General features: G+C 37.5%; 1 protein-coding gene across 1 annotated transcript; it reads left to right on the top strand.

Moving 5' to 3' along the window:
• The first annotated feature begins 5,330 nt into the window (after nucleotides 1-5,330).
• On the top strand, nucleotides 5,331-17,666 carry Ddx20 (DEAD-box helicase 20). The gene is made up of 11 exons (XM_046458298.2): nucleotides 5,331-5,673; nucleotides 6,196-6,290; nucleotides 9,926-10,094; nucleotides 10,733-10,847; nucleotides 10,964-11,106; nucleotides 11,255-11,393; nucleotides 11,490-11,548; nucleotides 12,743-12,825; nucleotides 13,364-13,469; nucleotides 13,596-13,697; nucleotides 16,167-17,666. Exons 1-11 carry the CDS (start codon nucleotides 5,373-5,375, stop codon nucleotides 17,327-17,329), a joined length of 2,475 nt encoding a protein of 824 aa, XP_046314254.1. The 5' UTR covers nucleotides 5,331-5,372; the 3' UTR covers nucleotides 17,330-17,666.
• The last annotated feature ends 3,792 nt before the right edge of the window (nucleotides 17,667-21,458 follow it).

Below are 21,458 nucleotides of genomic sequence, written 5' to 3'. Positions count from 1 at the left end.
TATTCCTTATGGTGGCAAACAAGGCTCTCCATCATGTGGAGCCAATATATCCCTGCAGCCTCATTTCCTGGTAATTGCTATCATACTTGCCTCTGTTCACACCAAAGGACTTATCTTCTCAAAACTATTATGGGTTTTCATGCTTCCACGCCTCTACACAAACTGTTCCCTTTGCCCAGAATATCTTTTGGAGACTTGTCTTCCTGCTCTCCTTCCACTCCCACTTCCTGGAGAGCGCCTTGTTCATCCTTCAGAAGCTCAGAATATCAGCCTCCACTGCTTCCTGGGATTGCTGCCTTGACAGAAATGCTGGATTCCAGATATTAGGTCAATAATAATTTTTTGCACATGCAGTTTTTCTCATAGTTCCATGCATACTTTCAACCACTTTGTTTTTGAGTGGGGATGAGGACATAGAGAAGAAAGCTACTGCACTCTGAATACCAAAAGCTGTTTTTATCAATTTCTCTGAAGTTCCCACTCTCTCCCACATGACAGCCACACTTTGAGCAACGAAGGCCCTGCAAAATGTCAGTACCGCATATGATTTTACACCAGCTTGCGCTACTTGCATATTTCATGCTTGATCATTTTCCCTGCTGGGCTGCCAGATCCTTTAGGATGAGAGTAGAAAGAGCCTGGGCTTTGCTGTCAGGCTGATCTGAGTTCCAATCCATTTCTGAGCTCTGTGACTTTGAGCAGATTCCTTAATTTTCCTCTGAGGACCTCCCTGGAGGGAAACATCTCCTTTAGCATCTGACAGAGAAGGCTTTTAGGGTTGGTATAGATCTGATAAGAGATGTTCACCCAAAAGCTCATAAGGAAATGCAGGAATGTTCAGAGTTGAAATGTTATGCAATATAGCCTAATGAGTGGATTAATCCACTTGCTAGATTATTAATCTGAATAGACTATTGGGTGGTAATCAAAGGCAGGTGGGACATGACTAGAAGAAATAGGTCACCAGGAACATGTCTTTGGGGTTTATATTTCTCTGGCACCTTTCTTGCTGTATCTCTGCTTCCCAGCTACCATGAGTTGAGAAAGTTTTTTCCTCTGCCATGCCCTCTGGTCATGATACTCTGCCTTACCTCCAACCCAGAGTAAAGAAATCAGCTGACCATGGACTGAACCTCTGAAACTGTGATCCCTTTTCCTCCTCTAAATTGTTCATATCAGGTATCTCAGTCACAGTGACAAAAATTTTTACTATCACAAGGATAAGTTGCAGACATGAGCTTGGTCTCAGCTCACCCCTCTAGTCTCCTCAAAGCTCACTCTCCATTTGCATGCTAAGCTTCTCCAGACCCATTTCCCCTTCCCTGTGACAAGGCCCCTGTCTTCTATGCATTCTTCAGATCTTAGCTTAGCTCCAACTCTGGGATGATATGGCAGACTGTTGATTGCTTCTAAAGTCCTTTCCCTCTTCTTTTACAGTAATAAACATCCTTTCCAACCAGTGTTTAGCTGGGCAAGCAATTGTCTGGAAAAATAACTACACTTCCCAGACTCCTCTGCAGAGAGGTAATACTCTATGGTTAAGTTCTGGCCAATGAAATGCTTAGTAGGAATAGGGCAGTTTTTGAGGATGTTTCATAAAAAAAGACTGTTGGGTGATGACCTCTACACCCTTTCTGCTTTTTTGAGTCTTCCTTTTTGCTGCTGACTAGATGCAGAGATGATGGCTGAAACTACAGCAACAATTTGGGTAACAAGACAAAGGCTTGGGTATCTAGGAACTTTGTGGATGGGAGCTACTATGTCTGTATTACTTGCACATTTTCCGCCAGGGAGAAATGAACTTCTATCCTGGAAAAATAAACTTCAACCTTAAGGCTTTATCTTCAATCCAATCTAATCCTGATCCCTAAGTCTTTCCTGGCTTCCCATATTTGGGTTAGCTAGATCTCCCTGTACTTTACATTGAAAGAAGCTACCTGTTTATTTCTTTCCCCTTAAGGTTGGAGGCTTTATTTTGTTCCATTTTAGTTTCCCTAGCATTTTTTTTTTTTATTTGTAGCAGATATTCGGATTATTTTTGTGAAAAAAATGAATAAAGATATGTTTGTGGACTGAATGTAAATATTGCCTGCCTCTTGTTGTTTTGAGGGTTAAGTGAGAAAAAGTGACTGTAAAACCCTAGTTTCTGGTCTGGGGTTGTGGCTCAGTGGTAGTGCATTGATCTGGCATGTGTGAAGCACTGGGTTTGATCCTCAGCACCACATGTAAATAAATAACTAAAATAAAGTTATTGTGTCCATCAACAACCAAAAAAAAATATTTTAAAAACCCACAAAAAACCCTTAGTTTCTTTTCTTTACACATTCCCCCATTGATCCTCACACCTAGGGAAAGCCACTATCCACCATGCCTTCATTTATACTGCCTCCCCTCTGGGCTCAGAAGTCTCCACTGCAAAAATGATTAGACAGGACTCTTGTGAATCACATCCATTCTGGGTCTAAGTCTCACTTTAATTACTTCCATTCACAGGAATCTCTGAGGTGTAACAAGTCATGGAATATTAAGGACTTTGGTCTAGTTTGCTCTGGCTGCAGGAGGTAGGTGGGCTTCGATTCCAGAGAAAAGTCTGGGATCCCACCGTGATCCTGGGAGAGGCAGGGAGGCAGACATAGTCCCAACTGATTGCTGCATGTTACTCTCACACTTAACCTAGTTATTAAATGATCTCTAGACTCTGTGTTTTATCTTACCAGCACTGAAGATTTGTTATCAACATTGTTACAGTTCTTATCTCCTGAGGAATAAAATTTTAGTGATTTGTTTTTATTTATAGGAATATAATTTATTCCCTTCACTGCGATATTTGTGTCTATGAAATATCATAAACAAAAAATGCAATAAAAGAATGCCTATAAAACTATAAATGTTATTTTTTGGAAAGTAGTCTCTTGGAGAGCCAGTTCTTTGACATTGGTGTGAGTTCTATAGAACCACTGTTGTATGCATGAAGACTCAGTAGCGATTTTTCAGCAAGAAAGTGTCAGTCATTCAATTTGCTAGGTCTACTAAATGCCTGGTCTGGGCTGGAGAGCTTGGGGTGACAAAAGTGCTGTCCTTAAGAAGCTCATTATTTATTTAGTAAGAGGCATAGAGAAGTAAACAATAGACCATGTAAGAGCCAAACTGGATTTATAGCATAAAAAGCCTGGAGTAGGGATAAAAAAGTGCATCACAAGTTCAAGGCAGCCTGGGCAACTTAGAAAAACCATCTTAAAATAAAAAAGAACTGGGGATGAAGCTCAATGGTAGAATACCCTTGGGTTTAGTTCCCAGTACTACAAACAAACAAACAAACCAAGTCACTTTAGTTGGGATGCAGCTCAATGGTAGAATATGTGCAAGCCTTGGGTTCAATCTCCAGGACCAAAAAAGGAAAAAAAGAAAACGAAGTCACTCTAGTACTGTGGAGTTCATAGGCTAGGATGGAGAAGAAACTCTGGGGAAGAGGTTTTTGTAAGAGTTGGGGTAAGGAAGGTGCCTAACATTGGGCAGATGCTACAAAAACTGAAAATGAATGAATGAACCATTTGGAGGCAAAATTACCTGCTCAGTAAATTAATGTTAGAAAGAGGGATAAAATGCAGAGTGAAGAATGGTTCCTAGGTTTGTGATCTGTGGACTAGGAAGATGAAAGAAGTGGGATGTTAGAGGAAGATGGGAATTTTAAGTACCATACACTCATATCTATCTCCCCTAATTCATATGGATAGTGGACATTTTCTAAATGTTTTGCAAATTTCTAAGCAAAACACATCTATGTTCAGTATCCTCTTCCAATGGGATGAACATGCCAAGGCCTTCCTACATCAGTTGGAATGTGGGCTGTCACTCTGTGTGAGAAACAAAGACTAGGATTATTAGGACAGATTGGGTTTGGATGAAGTCTGTCTATTTGGTACTGGGGATTAAACCTAGTGACCCCCTAACCATTTAGTTACATTCTCATTCTTTTTAAAATTGTTTATTTTGAGACAGGGTCTCCTGGCAGGCCTCCAACTTGGAATCCTGCTACCTTGGCTTTCAGAGTAGCTGGGATTACAGGCATGTACCACAGAGCCAAAAGCAGAGAAAATTTAATTTTATAATTATGTATAAGATTAAGTTCCAGAAATAATTTAAGTTTAGAATTATGACTAAGACTTTGTTAAAGGAGCTCAGTTAATAAATACTGAGTACTTACTGTGTGTCAGATTTCTATTTCCTTGTCCTCAAGGAAAATATTGACAATAAACACATATGATTTCAAGTAGTTAGAAGTACCAGAAAAATAAAGAACAAGGGGAGAGAGAGAGAGATGGGAAAGGCCAGGGGGTGGGCAGGATCCCTAAGCTATCCTAGGTTTTAAAGAAAGTTCTCTTTAAAGAAAGATCCCTGGGCTGGGTATGTGGCTCAAGCGGTAGCGTGCTCCCCTGGCATGCGTGCGGCCCGGGTTGGATCCTCAGCACCACATACAAACAAAGATGTTGTGTCCGCGGAAAACTAAAATAAATAAATAAATAAATATTAAAAAAAATTCTCTGTAAAAAAAGAAAGATCCCTTTGACGGGTGATATATGAGCAGAAAGCTACAGTAAGGTAAAGGGCTATGCTAGTTTCCCATCCCGAGACATGGGGGAGAAGCAGCACGTACAAGACAGGTTAACTCTGAGACGTCCACTAGATGTGTAAACCGAGCCGTTGAGGAGGCAGGGGGATGTACCACCCTGGAGTTTAGAGATAAGTTCCAGCTGGAATTTGGGAATTGCCAGGATCCCACTTCGACTTACTTTGATCAGAGCTCGCCATTTTTCAGTGCTAGGGGATGGGAGCATGGAGATGACAGAGCTATAACGAACAGGGGTCGACAGATCTTGTTCTACTCTGGGCGCTTCTGCGAGCACTGAGAGGGCAGCGAGTTGGGGTGCCGAGAGGGGAGCATTCCGGAAGAGGCTACCGCAGCCCAAGAAGCCGGGGCCAGGAGGGGGGCGAGTGACGCGACTGGTGCGTCACAAGGTGCGCGTTGTGAGCAGTGCGGCGCTGGCGCGGGCGCAAGGCCCGGTGGGCCTGCCTGGAAGAGGGCCGGAGGCGGACGGCGTGCCCACCGCGGGGACACGGCGCCCTCTGCAGACCGCGGGAGGCGACACACCGGTAGTTCGTTTTTCCTCCCCTCCCTCTTCCCCAGGCCACATTTTTTTTCTGTTAAGTGTTCACCAGTCTGTGTGAGCCGTCGACTTCCGTCCCTTCCCTCCACTTCCAGGCCAGGCGTGTCACTGTCTTCGCGGGAAGAGTGCCAATAAAGTTTTTCCTCTTCTCGCTCCCAGGAGCTCCGCCTCGCCCTAAGTATCGCGAGATCTGGTGGCGGGGCTACCATGGCGGCCGCATTTGAAGCCTCAGCTGCCGTAGCAACCGTGGAGACCGTTATGCCAGGGGAGCAGGTGGCCGGGGAGGCCTCGGCCCTGGAGCCCTCTCCCGGGCCCGTGCGGAGCCTGAGGACGGCTCATGATATTGGCGGTCCGCGGACCCGCACCGGAGACGTACTGCTGGCGGAGCCCGCAGACTTTGAGTCGCTGCTGCTGTCGCAGCCGGTCCTGGAGGGGCTGCGGGCGGCCGGCTTCGAGAGGCCTTCGCCGGTGCAGCTAAAGGCCATCCCGCTGGGGCGCTGCGGGCTCGGTGAGGGCGGGGTCCCGGAGAGTCCTCGAGGGCAGGAGGAAGGGAGGTCGAGAGGCGGCTGCGGCTTGGCCCGGGAAAGACCCGGCTCGGCGCCCATGCGGGACTCGGCCTGGCCGAGGCGCTAAGGGCACTATTGAATCTGAAGATAGTTTAGACCCTTTCGCGCTGACAGGTGGTTCTGTTTGAGATCTACAGTAGAGGTTTAGGGAACACGCATGCTTCTGGATATGGCCTCCTGTGTGTTTGAGAGTCAACTAAAACTAAAGGTGCCCAACTGGGTGATCTCTCGAGACCATTCTGGTTCTTTTGTCCCATGTTGGTACCTAAGCTGCTTCAGTATGTACTGGCTAGTGAAGATTTTTAAAAAATATATATTTTTAGTTATATGTGGACACAATACCTTATTTATTTATTTTTATGTGATGCTGAGGCTCGAACTCAGTGCCTCATACATGCTAGGTAAGCGCTGTACCCCTGAGCCACAACCCCTGGCCCCTGATTTTTTTTTTTTTCCTTCCTCAGATTTAATTGTTCAAGCTAAATCGGGCACTGGAAAAACCTGCGTATTCTCCACTATAGCTTTGGACACTCTTGTTCTTGAAAACTATAGTACTCAGGTGAGTTTAGCTCAGAGGATTTAGAGGTGGGTGTGTTATGTGTACTTTATCAAAGGTAAGATGAAATATAGAAATATAGCTCCTCAGAGGTGGAAGTGAATCTGATGAATGGAATTAAACCGTATGAAAAAGTATTTAAATAAAGTAGATATTAAAGTCGTTCAGTGATGATAGTGTGAATAATTACCAAGGATATATTATTAGTGTTTGAAGTTTGAAATTTTCTGTTATTACCATATCTTGAGGGGTGTGAGGTAGTGTTTGACTTGGTTCATAGTATTGTGATGCTTTACTACAAATGGTCTTAAGTTCTGTGAATGTATTATACTGATCTCATTTTCTAGGTTGTCTTGGAATACATGTAAGATCGTCTTACCCAGATTATGAGGAGATCTGGGTTTGGAGATCAGTTCTTTGACAATAATTTGTTACACGCTTATACTACATATAAACAGAATGCCAGGCATTGGGAAATTCAAAGATATTGTCTTTATAGTTTTACTCTGAAATTTAGTAGTTTTTGCAGATGTTTATTTCAAGTTCTCAGTCATGTATATCTGATGACGAATTTTCAACAGTTGTTTTTAACCTGGGATATTCATCATCTAGGAAGGTTTTTTTAGTCCTATCGTATATTTACTAAATTCTGGGTTATATTGTACAAAGGAAGGCCTCCTACTTCCTAAGGTCCTGGCATCAAGTCAAATGCAGAAACCTTAAAAAAGTTCCATATAAGACTCATATTTTTTGTTTAAGATCTTTGCATTGTCAAAATTAAACACTTTATGTGTGTATGTGTGTCAAAGTAATACTAATATTTGAAATTTGGAGCATCCAGAATAATTACAGAGGAGTACTAGAAAACAAAACTTATAATTCAGCTACCTATAGAGAAACTATTAACCGTTGGCATTTTTTTTTTTCCTAGTTGTTTTTTTAAAGCAATTTCTTCTTTTCATGTAGTCTTACCTTCTTCTCTAGTAAGTACGTTGCAGAATTTTCACCATGGCTCTTGAGGCCTTTTGGGATCTTGTCCCTGGAATTAGCTGTCTGACCTTTACTTTCCCCCAAATCTGTCCAGCCTCTTGGGCCTTCTTGTTCTTTAGGTACTGTCTTAAGGTACATTTGTTGTACTTTGCATTTGTTGTTTCCTCTTCCTGAAATATTTCCCATGGTGTCACACAGCTAGCTCTGTGATTACCTTTAGCTCTCTTAAATGTTACCTCCTTGTCATTTTTTATATTTATTGTTTATCTCATCATCCCAGAATGAAAGTGCCAAAAGGTCAAGGACTTTAGACTTTTAACTGTTGATTCTCCAGCAGCTAATATGTTGCCTCACCCACAGTCTTATTTTTATTGAATGAATAGATGAATGAATGGTGTGTTTTCCCTTGTCAATTAAGAACTCATTATTTTATTCTATTAGAGCTATATAGTTATACATAGTATTGGTTCATCCCAACAGACATTCATGGATTTCGATTTCAGTTCATGATTACCCCTCATTTTTCTCCTTCATTTCCCTCCTTTCTCCCATTCTCCTTCCTCTGTTAGACTTTCTTTCACTTATCTATTAATTTATGTTTGATTGATTCTTTCTACCTATGCGTAAAGGTGAAGTTCCCTGTCATGCATTTCTATATGCATATAACATGATATTCAAAGAATTCATTCTGCATTGCCTCACCTTACCCATCCTTCCATTCTGCTTCTTGATCTCCTTCTTCTACATTACTGATCTCTTTATGTTATCCTGTCCTTTCTTCCCCCTTTTTTTTTATTGCACTCTAACTTTTGCATATAAGAGAAAACATTTGACCTTTGAATTGAGTTTGGCTCATTTCACTTAGCATGATATTCTCCATTTCCATCCATATACTGGCAAATGCCATTATTTCATTCTTTTTTATGGCTGAGTAGAACTCTATTGTGTGTATATATACTCACAATGATTTCTTAATCCATTCCTCCATTTATGGGCATTTGAGTTGATTCCATAATTAAACTATTGTGAATTGTGCTACTACAAACATTAATGTGACTGTATCTCTGTGGCATGCTGATTTTAGATCTTTCTTTTGGGAAAATGCCAAGGAGTGAGATGGCTGGATCATATGGTGGTTCCCATTTCTAGTTTTTTAAGGAATCTCTGTACTGCTTTCCAGAGTGGTTATACTGGTCTAAGGTCCCACCAACAGTGTACAAATTTACCTTTTCCCCCACAGCCTCACCAGCATTTATTGTTTACATTCTTGATCATTGCCATTCTGACTGGAGTGAGATAAAATTTTAGTGTAGTTTTGATTGTATTTCCCTGATTACTAGAGATAGTGAACATTTTGTCATGTATTTGTTGCCCATTTGTGTTTCTTCTTTTAAGCAGCTTCTGTTTAGTTCTTTTACCCATTTATTGATTGGGCTATTTGGTTTTTTTGGGTGTTAAGTTTTTTGAGTTCTTTGTATATTTCAAATATTAATTCCCTATTAGAGGAGTAGCTGGCCAAAATTTTCTTCCATTCTGCAGGCTTTCTTTTCACAGTCTTAATCATTTCCTTTGCTGTGCAGAAGCTTTTTAGTTTGATGGTATCCTACTTACTGATTCTTGGTTTTATTTCTTGCCCTTTGGGGATCTTGGTAAGCAAGTTGGTGCTAGCACCTGTGGGATGGAATGTTAACTCTGAGTTTTCTTCTATCAGTTGTAAAGTTTCAGGTATAATTCCTAAGTCTTTGATTCATTTCAATTTGAGTTTACAGAGTGAGAGATAGGGGTCTAGATTCATTTTTATACATATAGCTATCCAGTTTCCCAGCACCATTTGTTCAGAAGGCTATCTTTTCTTCAAAATATATTTTTGGCATCTTTGTCAAATATCAGATGGCTGTAGGTATGTGGATTTGTCTTTGTTTTCTATTCTGTTCCATTCGTCTTCATGTCTATTTTGATGCCAATACTATGCTGCTTTTGTTACTCCAGCTCTTTAGATCAGGTATTGTGATGCCTTCTGCTTCATTTTTCTTGTTTGCTATTGCTTTGGCTATTCTGTGTCTCTTATTCTTCCGAAGAATTTAAGTTTTTTTTTTTTTCTAATTCTATGAAGAATGTCATTAGTATGGGGATTGCATTGATGGGGATTGCATTGAGTCTGTATATTGCTTTTGGTAGTATGGGATTTAGACAATATTAGTTCTGTCTATCCAAGAACATGGGCTCTTTCCATCTTCTAAGATCTTCAATTTCTTTCTTCAGTGTTCTGTAATTTTCATTGTAGAGATCTTTTACCTCTTTGGTTAGATTAATTCTCGAGTATTTAAGTTTTTTTTTTTTTTTTTTTTTGAGATTATTGTGAATGGGATAGTTTTTCTGATTTTTTCCTTGGTTGAACACTGTTGGAATATAGAATTTGATTTTTGGATGTTGATCTTGTATCCTGCTACTTTGCTGAACTCATCTCTAAAAGTCTGTGATTGAGTTTTTTTGGGTCTTCTAGATATTGGGTCATATCATTGGCAAATAGAGATAAAAACTCATCATTTTAAATGATCATTTAAGTGAAAAATAGTACATCATATAATGAATGCTAGTTATGTGTATTTATTCCTTTGTCTTGTTAAAGGTGTTTTACATTTTTGTAGATTTTGATCTTGGCTCCTACAAGAGAAATTGCCGTACAGATACATTCTGTTATTATAGCCATTGGAATAAAAATGGAAGGCTTAGAGTGTCATGTCTTTATTGGAGGAACTCCATTATCACAAGACAAAACCAGACTTAAAAAGTGTCATATTGCTGTTGGATCTCCTGGTAAGATATCAAGACCTAACTGGGGTTCTTAAGGAACCAAACACTTTAATAACAGTAAGGATATAGGAATCTTTGATAACTGTGATATTATTTTTGTTGGGGGGATCTGGCCCTCATGGCCCTCATGCATGCTAGGCAAGTACTCTACCACTGAGCTATATCCCTAGTCCCAATAATAATTTTTTTGATTAGAAGTGAAGAGCATTAGACCAGTGAGACTGATACATGACTGGATTACCAACAGAATTTATGAACTCCATTCCTAAGGATATTTGAGTATACATATGGGATAAGCTTCTGAGAAGAGAAGATATGAGATGACTTTTTGGAAGCCCCACTAAACCATGGATTGCAGTTATTCTTTGGCCTCTTTATTAATCATTTGGTCATGAATTACTCAGAATTGAATGCTAGATTTGATAGAAATGGCATTTATTTTCCTTTTTTTAATGTAAAGGGAGGGAAAAAGTGGGCTTAGGCAAGATCAACACATTAGATTTCTTAGTTTGTTTAATGTATAAGTGAATAATGAGAATTGAGTCACAAAATTTAGCATTACAACCTGTGAATGGAGTAAAACATTGGTGCAGATTTAGTACATCATAAATATTTCAGTGTGCTTTTTTTCTGGAATTTAGGGAGAATTAAACAACTCATTGAACTTGACTACTTGAATCCAAGCAGCATTCGTCTCTTTATTCTTGATGAAGCAGATAAACTTTTAGAAGAAGGCAGCTTCCAGGAGCAAATAAAGTAAGCAAAATAACTAACTTGACTATAAGAATGGTACCCCAAAGTATCTGTCTATATCTTTTCTAGGTAGTGATTACTGCCTGAATGATTTTCATGATATATGTTTTATTTTGCAGTTGGATTTATTCTTCTTTGCCTGCTAGTAAACAGATGTTGGCAGTATCAGCTACTTACCCTGAATTTTTGGCTAATGCTTTGACAAGGTATATGAGAGAGCCCACTTTTGTAAGATTGAATTCCAGTGATCCAAGTCTCATAGGTATGTACGGATTTTGGGTACTTAACATTTTTAGTTTGTTCATGATATACTGGAGCTTTTCTTTGCCTAGTTGGCTTTTGCTGTTTCATAGTTTTTAGGATATAGCAAATGTGTTTGTTTTAACTGATGACTCTTGACTTCTTTGTAGGTTTGAAGCAGTATTACAAAGTTGTCAATTTGTACCCTTTGGCACATAAGATTTTTGAGGAAAAGGCTCAGCATTTACAGGAACTCTTCAGCAGAATTCCATTTAATCAAGCCTTAGTCTTTTCTAATTTGCACAGCAGGTAATACAATTTAAAAGATCATATGGGGAACTTCTGGAGTGAAAGGAAAGACATAGGGCAATATTTGTAAAATTATAAACTGTTATTTTTTCATAGAGCGCAACATTTGGCTGATATCCTTTCTTCTAAAGGCTTTCCTGCTGAGTGTATTTCAGGCAAGTTCATCTCATGTTAATTTTTGTTTAGTATATTGACTTGAAGTCTGCCTCCCTAGTCAGAAGGAAGTACCACTTCATGAATTGTCTTGTTAATGACGTTGCCCTGACTCTTCAGTGTAAAGGCTATTTCAGACTTATTTTTCACTGGAATTGGATATTATGAGATCCTGATTTTATTAAGAAGTAACTTGGTATATAGTAATAAATTAGAAAACTAGTATTCAAAGAGACTTAATTTTTATTAGAATTTCTAAGTTATATCCACAAAAAACTTAAATCTATAAAATAAAGTTTGTTATCCTAAAAGAGTTTGTTTCTTGACATTGTTAAAATGCTAAGAATTGCTAGCTGAATTGACTTTTTGTTTTTTTTTTGGTGGTGGTGCTGGGGATTGAACCTAGAGTATTGTGCATGCTCGGCAAATGTTCTACCACTAAAGCTATTCCTTTAACCTTTGAGTTGACTGTTTATAGTCTTGTGGAAGGCAAAAGTGATTCAGTTCTTGCCTCAAAGTTATGTTATTATTGCTGGCGTAATAGAAATGAAAGATTTAAAGGGAATTTTTAATTAGTGAGATCATTTTTATAGTTCTCTCTTTTATTTTTAAATATATTTTTTAGTTATAGATGGACACAATACCTTTATTTTATTTGTTTTTATTTTTATGTGGTGCCAGGGATCAAACCCAGTGCCTCATGCATGGTAGGCAAACGCTGCACCACTGAGCCACAACCCTGGCCGCTCTTTTATTTCTTAGCCTGTTAGGTTGAGCTTGTTTAGTGTATCCTGAAGTACTAGGGAGTCTATTTTCTAACAGGCCAATATTTGGGCTCTGGATTTTACTTTGACACCAAATTTACAAAGGGTTGATTAAAGTAATTTTATTTTTCTAAGAGTTATTTGTTATACATCATATATAACTTTCCAGATGTAATGCTATATCTGCAGGCATAATTTGGATACCATTTAAAATTAATTTTTTAATTTCAGAATAATTGCCTAAAGCATATTGTAAAAGATTCTGACTTTAGATCTTAATCTAGGTTTTCCCAGGACAGAATTAATTGTGACTGATGTATTTAAAGTATTAGGATTGGGAGTTATGTCCCTGGCTTTTTGCAGATTTGGTAAATATGTATTGTTTCATTGTTTTTATATGCCTTTTCTTTTCGGGGGGGCGGATCTTTTTAGGCAACATGAATCAGAATCAGCGTTTAGATGCTATGGCTAAACTGAAGCAGTTTCATTGCAGAGTCCTCATTTCTACAGATTTGGTAAGTTTACTGATTCTGTGTGGATAACTAATTCATCTTGACATGTTCTATTATCAGATCTAAAGATTTTACTTATTACTTTATGTGTATGTGTATATTAAGAATGCCAGAAGATAATTATCTTTCCAATTCTGGGGAAAACATTTCCTTAAAAATGTCTTTAACCACTGGGTGTGGTGATGCATGTCTGAAAACTCAGCAACTTTGGAGGTTGAAGCAGAAGGATCACAAGTTTGAGGCCAGTCTCAGTAACTTTGTGAGATACTATGACTAAATAAAAAAGGCTGGGGATGTGGCCCAGTGGTAAAGTATCCTTCGGTTCAATCCCAGTACTGCCCTCTGCCAAAAATAAATAAATAAATAAATAAATGTTTTAGTCTTTGTTTTTGAAATTAGTTATTAAGAATAGATTTTCTTTGCTCCTAAATATTTTCCTCTTCTTAATTTGGCTCTTGGTTATACTTAAAAAATATAATGTACATTGGTAGCCATGCTATAATTAATGTAGACAGATAATTCTTGTCTTCTTCAATTCAAGACTTCCCGCGGAATTGATGCTGAGAAGGTGAATCTGGTTGTAAATCTGGATGTGCCATTGGACTGGGAGACATACATGCATCGGATTGGCAGAGCTGGTCGTTTTGGTAAAAAAAAAGAAAAATGAAAAAAGTTTGAGTGTATTCTTTAATGGGAAGAATCTGTAATGTGATAGGTGGACTTGGAATGTCATGTGAAAATGATTTACTACCTAACACTCCCTCTGCTTTTAGGGACATTGGGACTGACGGTTACCTATTGTTGCCGGGGAGAAGAAGAAAATATGATGATGAAAATTGCCCACAAATGTAATATCAATCTTCTTCCTTTACCAGGTATAATTTTCTGTGTCATTTTGTTGTCATAACAATTATAGTGATGATAAGTGTAAGATAAATAATAATAGAATGCTTATGATATGTTAGCTATTATTCACAGTACTGTATGTTAACTTAATTCTCAATACAGTGCTGTGAGGTTTGTACTGTTACTTGCTTTTTGTAGATTAGGACATTCAGGCATAGACAGGTTAAAGAAGGTGTTACAGCTAAGTATTGAGAATAGAATTTCAAGCTAACTAATAGCACACGAAAAATGGAAAATATTCTACTACTATATTAGCTCTGTTTTTTAAGTTAGTGGCCTTGCAATTTGGCGTTATTGTTCTTTGACAAAGTGAGGTATTTTACTTCCTGTAAGTTGTTATGAAGGTAATTCTTGCCATATCCTCTTTTTGTCACCAAGGGAAGGAACAGTATTTTTAATTTGAATACTATTTTGAACAATTTGAATGTTTTTCTTTTGATCTTAGTGGCTCATTCTGTTTTTAAAGTGTCATCTTGGAAATAGTAGATATTTGAAACTTAATGATTTCTTAAAAACAGTCTTAAAAAACTTTTTGAGTGGAAACATGATTTGATATGCATGTTATAGTAAATGTACACTATAAATGGTATATATAAATGTTTACATACACATTGTGTATGTGTGCGTGTGTGTGTGTGTGTGTATATATATATATGTAAAACTTGTAGAATGTGGGATGTGTATTATTGAACAAATAGAACGTTATTGATTCTATATTTAATTTTGTTAGTTATTTTATAATAGATTAAGCACAGATCTTGGATTTCTGTGGATTCTAGTAATTCTGGCTTGGTAATAATTTATTTTATGATTTTTTTTTTTTTTTTACAAATATCTTTAGTTGCCCTAAGCTTATGTAATGATTTGTAAAATGTTTTAGAATAGATATCTTTTGGTTCTGAATCAATTCTGTATTGGTTCTAAAACTGTCAGTTCTTTCTATGTGTAAGTCTATTGATATGGAAAAAAAATTGAAACTTGGTAGAAGAGCATTAGAACTTCTTTTAGGATTCAGTATCATAGCATCTAATGATAAAAATAAAATTTGCCTTTGGATGCTAGAAAATGATATATTTGGATCTTTATGTAATGTGAACAACCCAGAAATCATGAGAATGATATTCATCCTCTTAGGTCTATATTAGAATGGGAACTTGTCTTACAAAACTGTTCAGATGAGTTACCTATGGCAAGACAAGGAGGGAAACTGGCCTGTATTTTAGGTCTAGATAAGCAAGGGATGTCATTTGAGTAGGAATCAGAGTTTTAGTCAGAGTCTGTTCATCAAAGGATCAAGAGCCTTCATTGAAGAATCCAGACTCAAGGGGTTTAGTGTGTACACATACATGGGACATAAACAACAATAGACAGTAAAGATCTTTATGAAGCACGGGCTCAATATGTCTTTTCTGCCTAAGATAAAAATCAGTCACACTTTGGGAAGGTCTTGAGTATATATGTGGAAGCGAATTGTCACACTTGGGGAATAAGACTTAGAAAAATGAAGGTAGCACATTTTTAAAAAATTAGAAGTGTATTAGTACTATAGATCTTTTCAGTTATCTAGCCCCCCCCCTTTTTTTTTCTGTAGAGGATTTCTCTTCACTGTTAAAGAGAGTGTTGGGGTATAGGGTGGAAGATATAGGTGGGTAGAGTTATGGTTGAAGCTTTGGAGAGCACAGTTCATTTTCTAATAACTTATTTGGCTGTCAGCAGTAGTGAGATAAAGGAGAGGGACTGAAGAGGGGAAGGATAAAAAAGATGAGAAACGTGGTGCAGACTTGTTCATCACTCTTGCGAATAAGCTCTTTTTGAGTAGAGGTGGAGTAGCTACTGCTTAATAGTATATACGGGTCTTATATCTTCCTTCCTTCCTTCCTTTTTTTGTTCCTTCCCTCCCTCCCTCCCTCCTTCCTTCCTTCCTTTGATTGAACTCGGGGCACTCTGCCACTGAGCTACATCCCCCGCCTTTTTATTTTTTGAGACAAGGTCTCACTAAGTTGGTTAGGGCCTCACTTGCTGAGGCTCTTCTCAAACTTGGCATTCCTCTTGCCTCAGACTCCCAAGCCACTGGGCTTGTAGGCATGCGCCTTTGCACCTGGCTGAAATGATGCGTGGTAACCAGTAATTATAGGATATATCTGAGTTCATTAAACTTTCAACAAGTAATTGATAGATATTTGTCCTCCTTGACCTAGAATAGAGTGACACATAGTGGCATTTTTGAGGAAATTGATAAGACTTAATTTCTTAGGTAAATTCCTTTATTGCACGATTGCTTAATTGTTAAAAATATTAATATATTTCTTAAGTTTCTTAGTACGTTATTTGCATATTTTGTGTTTAAACTTACATGACCATAGAAAATGTATAAAATCATTGAGAAAATGCTGGTTGAGCACAGCTTGAGAATTTTATATTTTTTTTCTTTTATGTAGATCCCATCCCTCCTGGTCTGATGGAAGAATGTTTGGATTGGGATGTGGAGGTTAAAGCTGCTATGCATACATATGGCTTAGCAAGTGCACCTAACCAGCCCCTAAAAAAGCATATTCAAAAAATAGATAGAGCCTTTCAAACTCAGAAAGTTCATGGTAACCACGTGGCTTCCTCTAGAAATACTTCTGTATCTGCATTATCAGTCAAATCAAAAGTTAACACCAAACAAAAGCTTCCTGTGAAAAGCCACTCAGAATGTGGAATTATAGAAAAAGCAACATCACCAAAAGAACTGGGGTGTGCCATACAAGTGGAAGAACAAATGAAGAATTCTGCTCAGACCCCTGTGGAAAATTCTACCAGCAGTCAGCAACAAGTCAAAGAAGCTTTCCCTGTGTCACTCCCCAAAATCCCTTGTTTGTCTTCCTTTAAAATCCATCAGCCATGCACTCTGACTTTTTCAGAACTAGTAGAGGATTATGAACATTATATCAAAGAGGGGTTAGAGAAACCTGTGGAAATTATCAGGCACTACACAGGTCCTGGGGATCAGACTGTGAACCCTCAAAATGGTTTTGTGAGAAATAGAGTTACTGAAGAGAGAGTACAGATATTGGCAAGTAGTAGCCAATCTGGAGACTCGGAGAGTGACAGTGATTCTTACAGCTCAAGGACTTCTTCCCAGAGCAAAGGAAATAAGTCATACTTGGAAGGCTCTTCTGATATTCAACTGAAAGAGTCTGAATCTACTCCTGTGGATGGCCATATCTCTTTAGAACAACACCTGAATGGAAATGATGCTTCCAATCCAGAGGAATATCAGGAATCACCTGAAATCCAGGTAAAGGCAAGGCATAAAGAGGGGTCAAACCAGCGAGCTAAGCAGAGCCGGAGAAACCTACCTAGGCACTCTTCCTATCGATTACACACAGAACCCCAGGAAGATGATTGGTATGATTGTCGTAGGGAAGGACATCTAAATTTTTCTGATACCTACCAGGATTATGAGGAGTACTGGAGAGCTTACTATAGGGCATGGCAAGAATATTATGCTGCTGCTTCTCAGTCGTATTATTGGAATGCTCAGAGACATCCAAGTTGGATGGCAGCCTATCACATGAACACAGTTTATCTACAAGAAATGATGCGTGGTAATCAGTGATTATAGGATATATCTGCGTCCATCAAATAGATACCTGTCCTCCTTGACCTAGAATAGAGTGGCATATAGTGGCATTTTTGAGGAAATTGAAAAGACTTAAGACTTTCCACAGGACCCATCTATTTTTCACATTATTTTGACTAAGTCCAGGTGTATTCCATCTTTTTTTTTTTTAAACAAAACTTCTTTATATTCTTAAAAGAGAATTTTGGGAGCATAGAGCTAAAAGTCCCAACATGCCATTTTCTGTAAGCTATTCCCAAAAGAAGCATTTAAAAAGATGACATATATACCACTGCTTCCTTAAAAAAATAAAAAGTAAAGATTTGAAAAAGTAGTGTTAATCTGTCTGTGGAGTTCTTTACACAAGACTTGAGCTGCATTCTTGTAGAAATTCGTAGCATGGTAGATAGATCTTTTAGGTTCAGGCAGGGAGGAATATTTAAAGATAGCTTTAGGTTTTCCCAAAAGTACTTGATTTGGTGTTATTTACTTCCAATAAAAATTTTATTACTAATAAAAACATTTAGCTTAACATGTTGACATGTTATCTTTTTAAGTCTTTTTGTTTTTGAGATTGTGAAAACTATCCACATTTTTACTGTGTGTTTACATCTTATTTATGTTGTAAGAGTGGCCATCTGTCTTATTTATGTTGCTCAGGTAGAGGAGCAGTTTTAATATGTATTGGATTATTTTTGGATTAGTATATTTGATTATTTTTTATTTTATAGAAGCTATAGGTGGGCCACTGTTTCTCATTCTAGAAGCAGAATTCTGAATGTTAATTTTAGAGGGTTCATAGATTCCCTGAAGAACATTTGTGGAACCCAGGTTAAGAACTGACCTGCTCTGCTAGTAGGTAAGGGGAAGTTGTTAGTGCTGAGTATTTTGTGGAAGCAGAGTACTTCCCTTTTTAGCCTCTTCTTAGAGTGTCTTCATCTTGTCTCTTATAGAAAAATTCCCTCAGTTTTTACTTTTAATGCCAGGATCCAAGGGGAGCTGTCATTTTTCTGGATGGTGTATCTATAAATTATGATTTAGAAAAATGTAATGGGAAGTTACATGTTCTTTTTTTTTTCTCTGGCAGTCCTTTTATCATTAAGCTTTTGGTTGCCAGACCTTTCTGTAAACTGGATTTTGTGTGAGAGAACTCTTATGTTTTATCTTTGAGAAGCTTATTCATTTTCTTTTTCTTTTTTTTTTTATTGGTTGTTCAAAACATTACAAAGCTCTTGACATATCCTATTTCATACATTAGATTCAAGTGGGTTATGAACTCCCATTTTTACCCCAAATACAGATTGCAGAATCACATCGGTGCTTATTCATTTTTAAAAGGCAGCCTCTTTTCCTTATACTCTTATACTGTCTAGGCAATATAAGTACTTTTTTCGGGCTGGGGATGTGGCTCAAGCGGTAGCACGCTCGCCTGGCGTGTGTGCGGCCCGGGTTCGATCCTCTGCACCACATACAAACAAAGATGTTGTGTCCGCCAAGAACTAAAAAATAAATATTAAAATTCTCTCTCTCTAAAGAAAAAAAAGATAAGTACTTTTTTCTAGGGCTGTTAGCAAACACCCACAGTCATCACCATTTACTGTGTAACATCCACTGAACACAATCTTAAACTGGTTAACTTGGATTCTTGTTGAGTTGATCAGTGATAGGCCTTAAATGTTTCAGCACTGTGCATGTGTTGTCAAGTTAAAATGAATTAATATTGTAGATAGCAAGTCCATAATTAGGTCCACCATGTCATTAAGAAGGAGAGATCTTAATTACACATTTAAATATGATCCTGTCACTGCTACCCTTTCCTACCCCTTTTCCCAAAATATAGCCAAGTTCACAGTTATCATTGCTAGGAGATTAATTTAGGATATGCTGCAGCTTAAAGAAGTTACCCATTAGTCTTGAAATTAATTGGATTCTCTCTAGGTTTGTTTTATTTTGTGTTTATTATTTTTTTTTCTATAGAAAATAAGCTAGAGGTGAGCATATCCATACTTTATGAAAATACTAATTGCTAGAATTTTCATAAGCATTTACTAGGAAAATTTAATCATTACTTTCCCAAATAAAAGGTAGTTAAAGTAGTGAATGTGGAAGGTGTCTGATTTGTCTTTTGTGGCAAAGGCTTTTTGTTTGGATTTGTTAGTCTAGGTGCATGTTCACATAATCTGTTATGAACCATTGTTAGGTTTAAGGTAAGTTCACTTGAAAAGAGTACTTGCCCTGATTGAGAGTCTTCTACTTTCTAGCCTTGTAATAGTCATTTAGCCTCTGAAGGTCCAGTTTTTCTCATCAATGGAGTGGGAAAATTGGGGTGGGGACTGGGGATATACGCAGTGACAGAATGCTTGAGGCCCTGGGTTTGATTGTTAGCACTGGGGAGTGGAAGATTTTTAGGGTTCCTTTTAGTTTTAAGATTTAATTGTTGGGCTGGGATTGTGGCTCAGCGGTAGAGTGCTCGCCTAGCACAGGCCGGACCCGGGATCGATTCTCAGCACCACATAAAAATAAAGGCATTGTGTTGTGTCCATCTACACCTAAAAAATAAATATTAAAAAAAAAAAGATTTAATTGTCATAGAACTGGGGATGTAGCTCAGTGGCAGAGCACTTGCCTAGCATGCGTGAGGCATTGGGGTTTGATCCTCAACACCACATAAAAATAAACAAAGGCATTCTGTCAATCTACAACTATAAAAAAATTTTTAAAAAAGATTTAAAAAATTTAAAAAAAGAAAAGAAAGAAAAATCACTACAAATATTTGCCTTATTACCACCCTGACTTAATAGTGATCTGGCAAATAATTATGCAGAATTGGTGGTACAAGGACTTGCTTTCTCTACCCATTTATACATTTAGTTGGCTTCCTATTGGATACTAGTATAAAAATAATAAAATCTTCATTCACACCATATAGTTTTTAGTATGTAATCAATATGGGTATAATAGCATTACTCCAGATTTCATTAGATATAATATTTGATTAAAAAAAGATTTAATTGTTAAATGACTCATAATGAAGCAAAAATATTTTCTAATCATAGAAAACCATAATGAAATTTATGAATATAGAAGACCTTTATAAATTCAAGTAGTGTGGATGAACTCTGATGCAGATTGGTTAAATGTCTAAATTTTCAAATAGTTTTCAATCCATATGCTTTAACTTGAATTAGGATTTTAGTATTAACATGTAGAGAAATATGGGAAATCTGCTTCTTTGGATATTTCTCACTTAGAATACGGTTTACTCTTTAATTAAAAGTAATATTTCCTAAATTTACTAAGCTTTAACGACATGTGGTTTAAAGGTAGACTTCAGCCCCAGAATATTAAAAATAACTGTACATATAAATTCTAGTATTTTTAGATGAAACTTTATAAGGGAGTAGTTTTTTTTAATTTTAAAATTTGTTCTAATTAGTTATACATGGCAGTAGAATGCATTTTGACATATTGTACACAAATGGAGCACAACTTCTCATTCCTCTGGCTGTACATGGTGCAAAGTCACATCAATAAGGGAAAAGTTTGAAATTTTGGGGCTTTCTCTCCTTAAACTGAAATTGGGTGAATATTTAAAAGTAAATATTTTATAGATATAAATTTATTTTTGATAGTTATAGCTGACATTGGAACTCTTGCAAGGTTATCCTCTTATTTTTGTAGAACATGTTTATTAATTTGTACCTCTGTGAATAAGCACATCTGTCCTCCTTGACATTTAGTGCTTTTTAATGAAAACAGGGATTCACATCTGGTTTTCTTTCTACCAGATTATTTGAGCTGTAGTGACACCTAGTGGGTGATGGGGATGTAAGCATTAGTGATTAAAATGAATTTAACAGCCAACTTCTAGGACCTTAGGCCATCAAGCATCTGCCTTAATGTTCCATTTCTATTTCTGTTTTCATTGATTAGTAGTTGTAGGGAAATTAAAAGGATTCATATTTTTGATGCCACTCTAAAACATGAAAATGGCAGCTGTACTTACCACTTACATAATTCTTAATTTTAAAGCAGATCTTCAAGGTATCTAATCCGGTTAAGATGAGCAAAGAAATGAAGCAAAGAGAAAGTGACTGATAAGAAGTCATATATGTGATAGAACCTA

This window comes from Marmota monax, unplaced genomic scaffold (assembly GCF_021218885.2).
Source record: "Marmota monax isolate L192 unplaced genomic scaffold, Marmota_monax_Labrador192_F-V1.1 WCK01_AAM20220418_F8-fsc00087, whole genome shotgun sequence".
NCBI classification, from domain to species: Eukaryota; Metazoa; Chordata; class Mammalia; order Rodentia; family Sciuridae; genus Marmota; species Marmota monax.
This window is presented reverse-complemented; position numbering and strand designations above follow the sequence as displayed.

What these genes read in the sequence shown, in the direction of transcription:
- Ddx20 (XM_046458298.2), top strand. Translation starts at nt 5,373, where the DNA reads ATGGCGGCCGCATTTGAAGCCTCAGCTGCCGTAGCAACCGTGGAGACC. An exon ending in AGCTTCCAGGAGCAAATAAA is followed by an intron (nt 10,848 to 10,963) that starts GTAAGCAAAATA and finishes TTTATTTTGCAG; the next exon opens with TTGGATTTATTCTTCTTTGC. An exon ending in TGGCAGAGCTGGTCGTTTTG is followed by an intron (nt 13,470 to 13,595) that starts GTAAAAAAAAAG and finishes CTCTGCTTTTAG; the next exon opens with GGACATTGGGACTGACGGTT.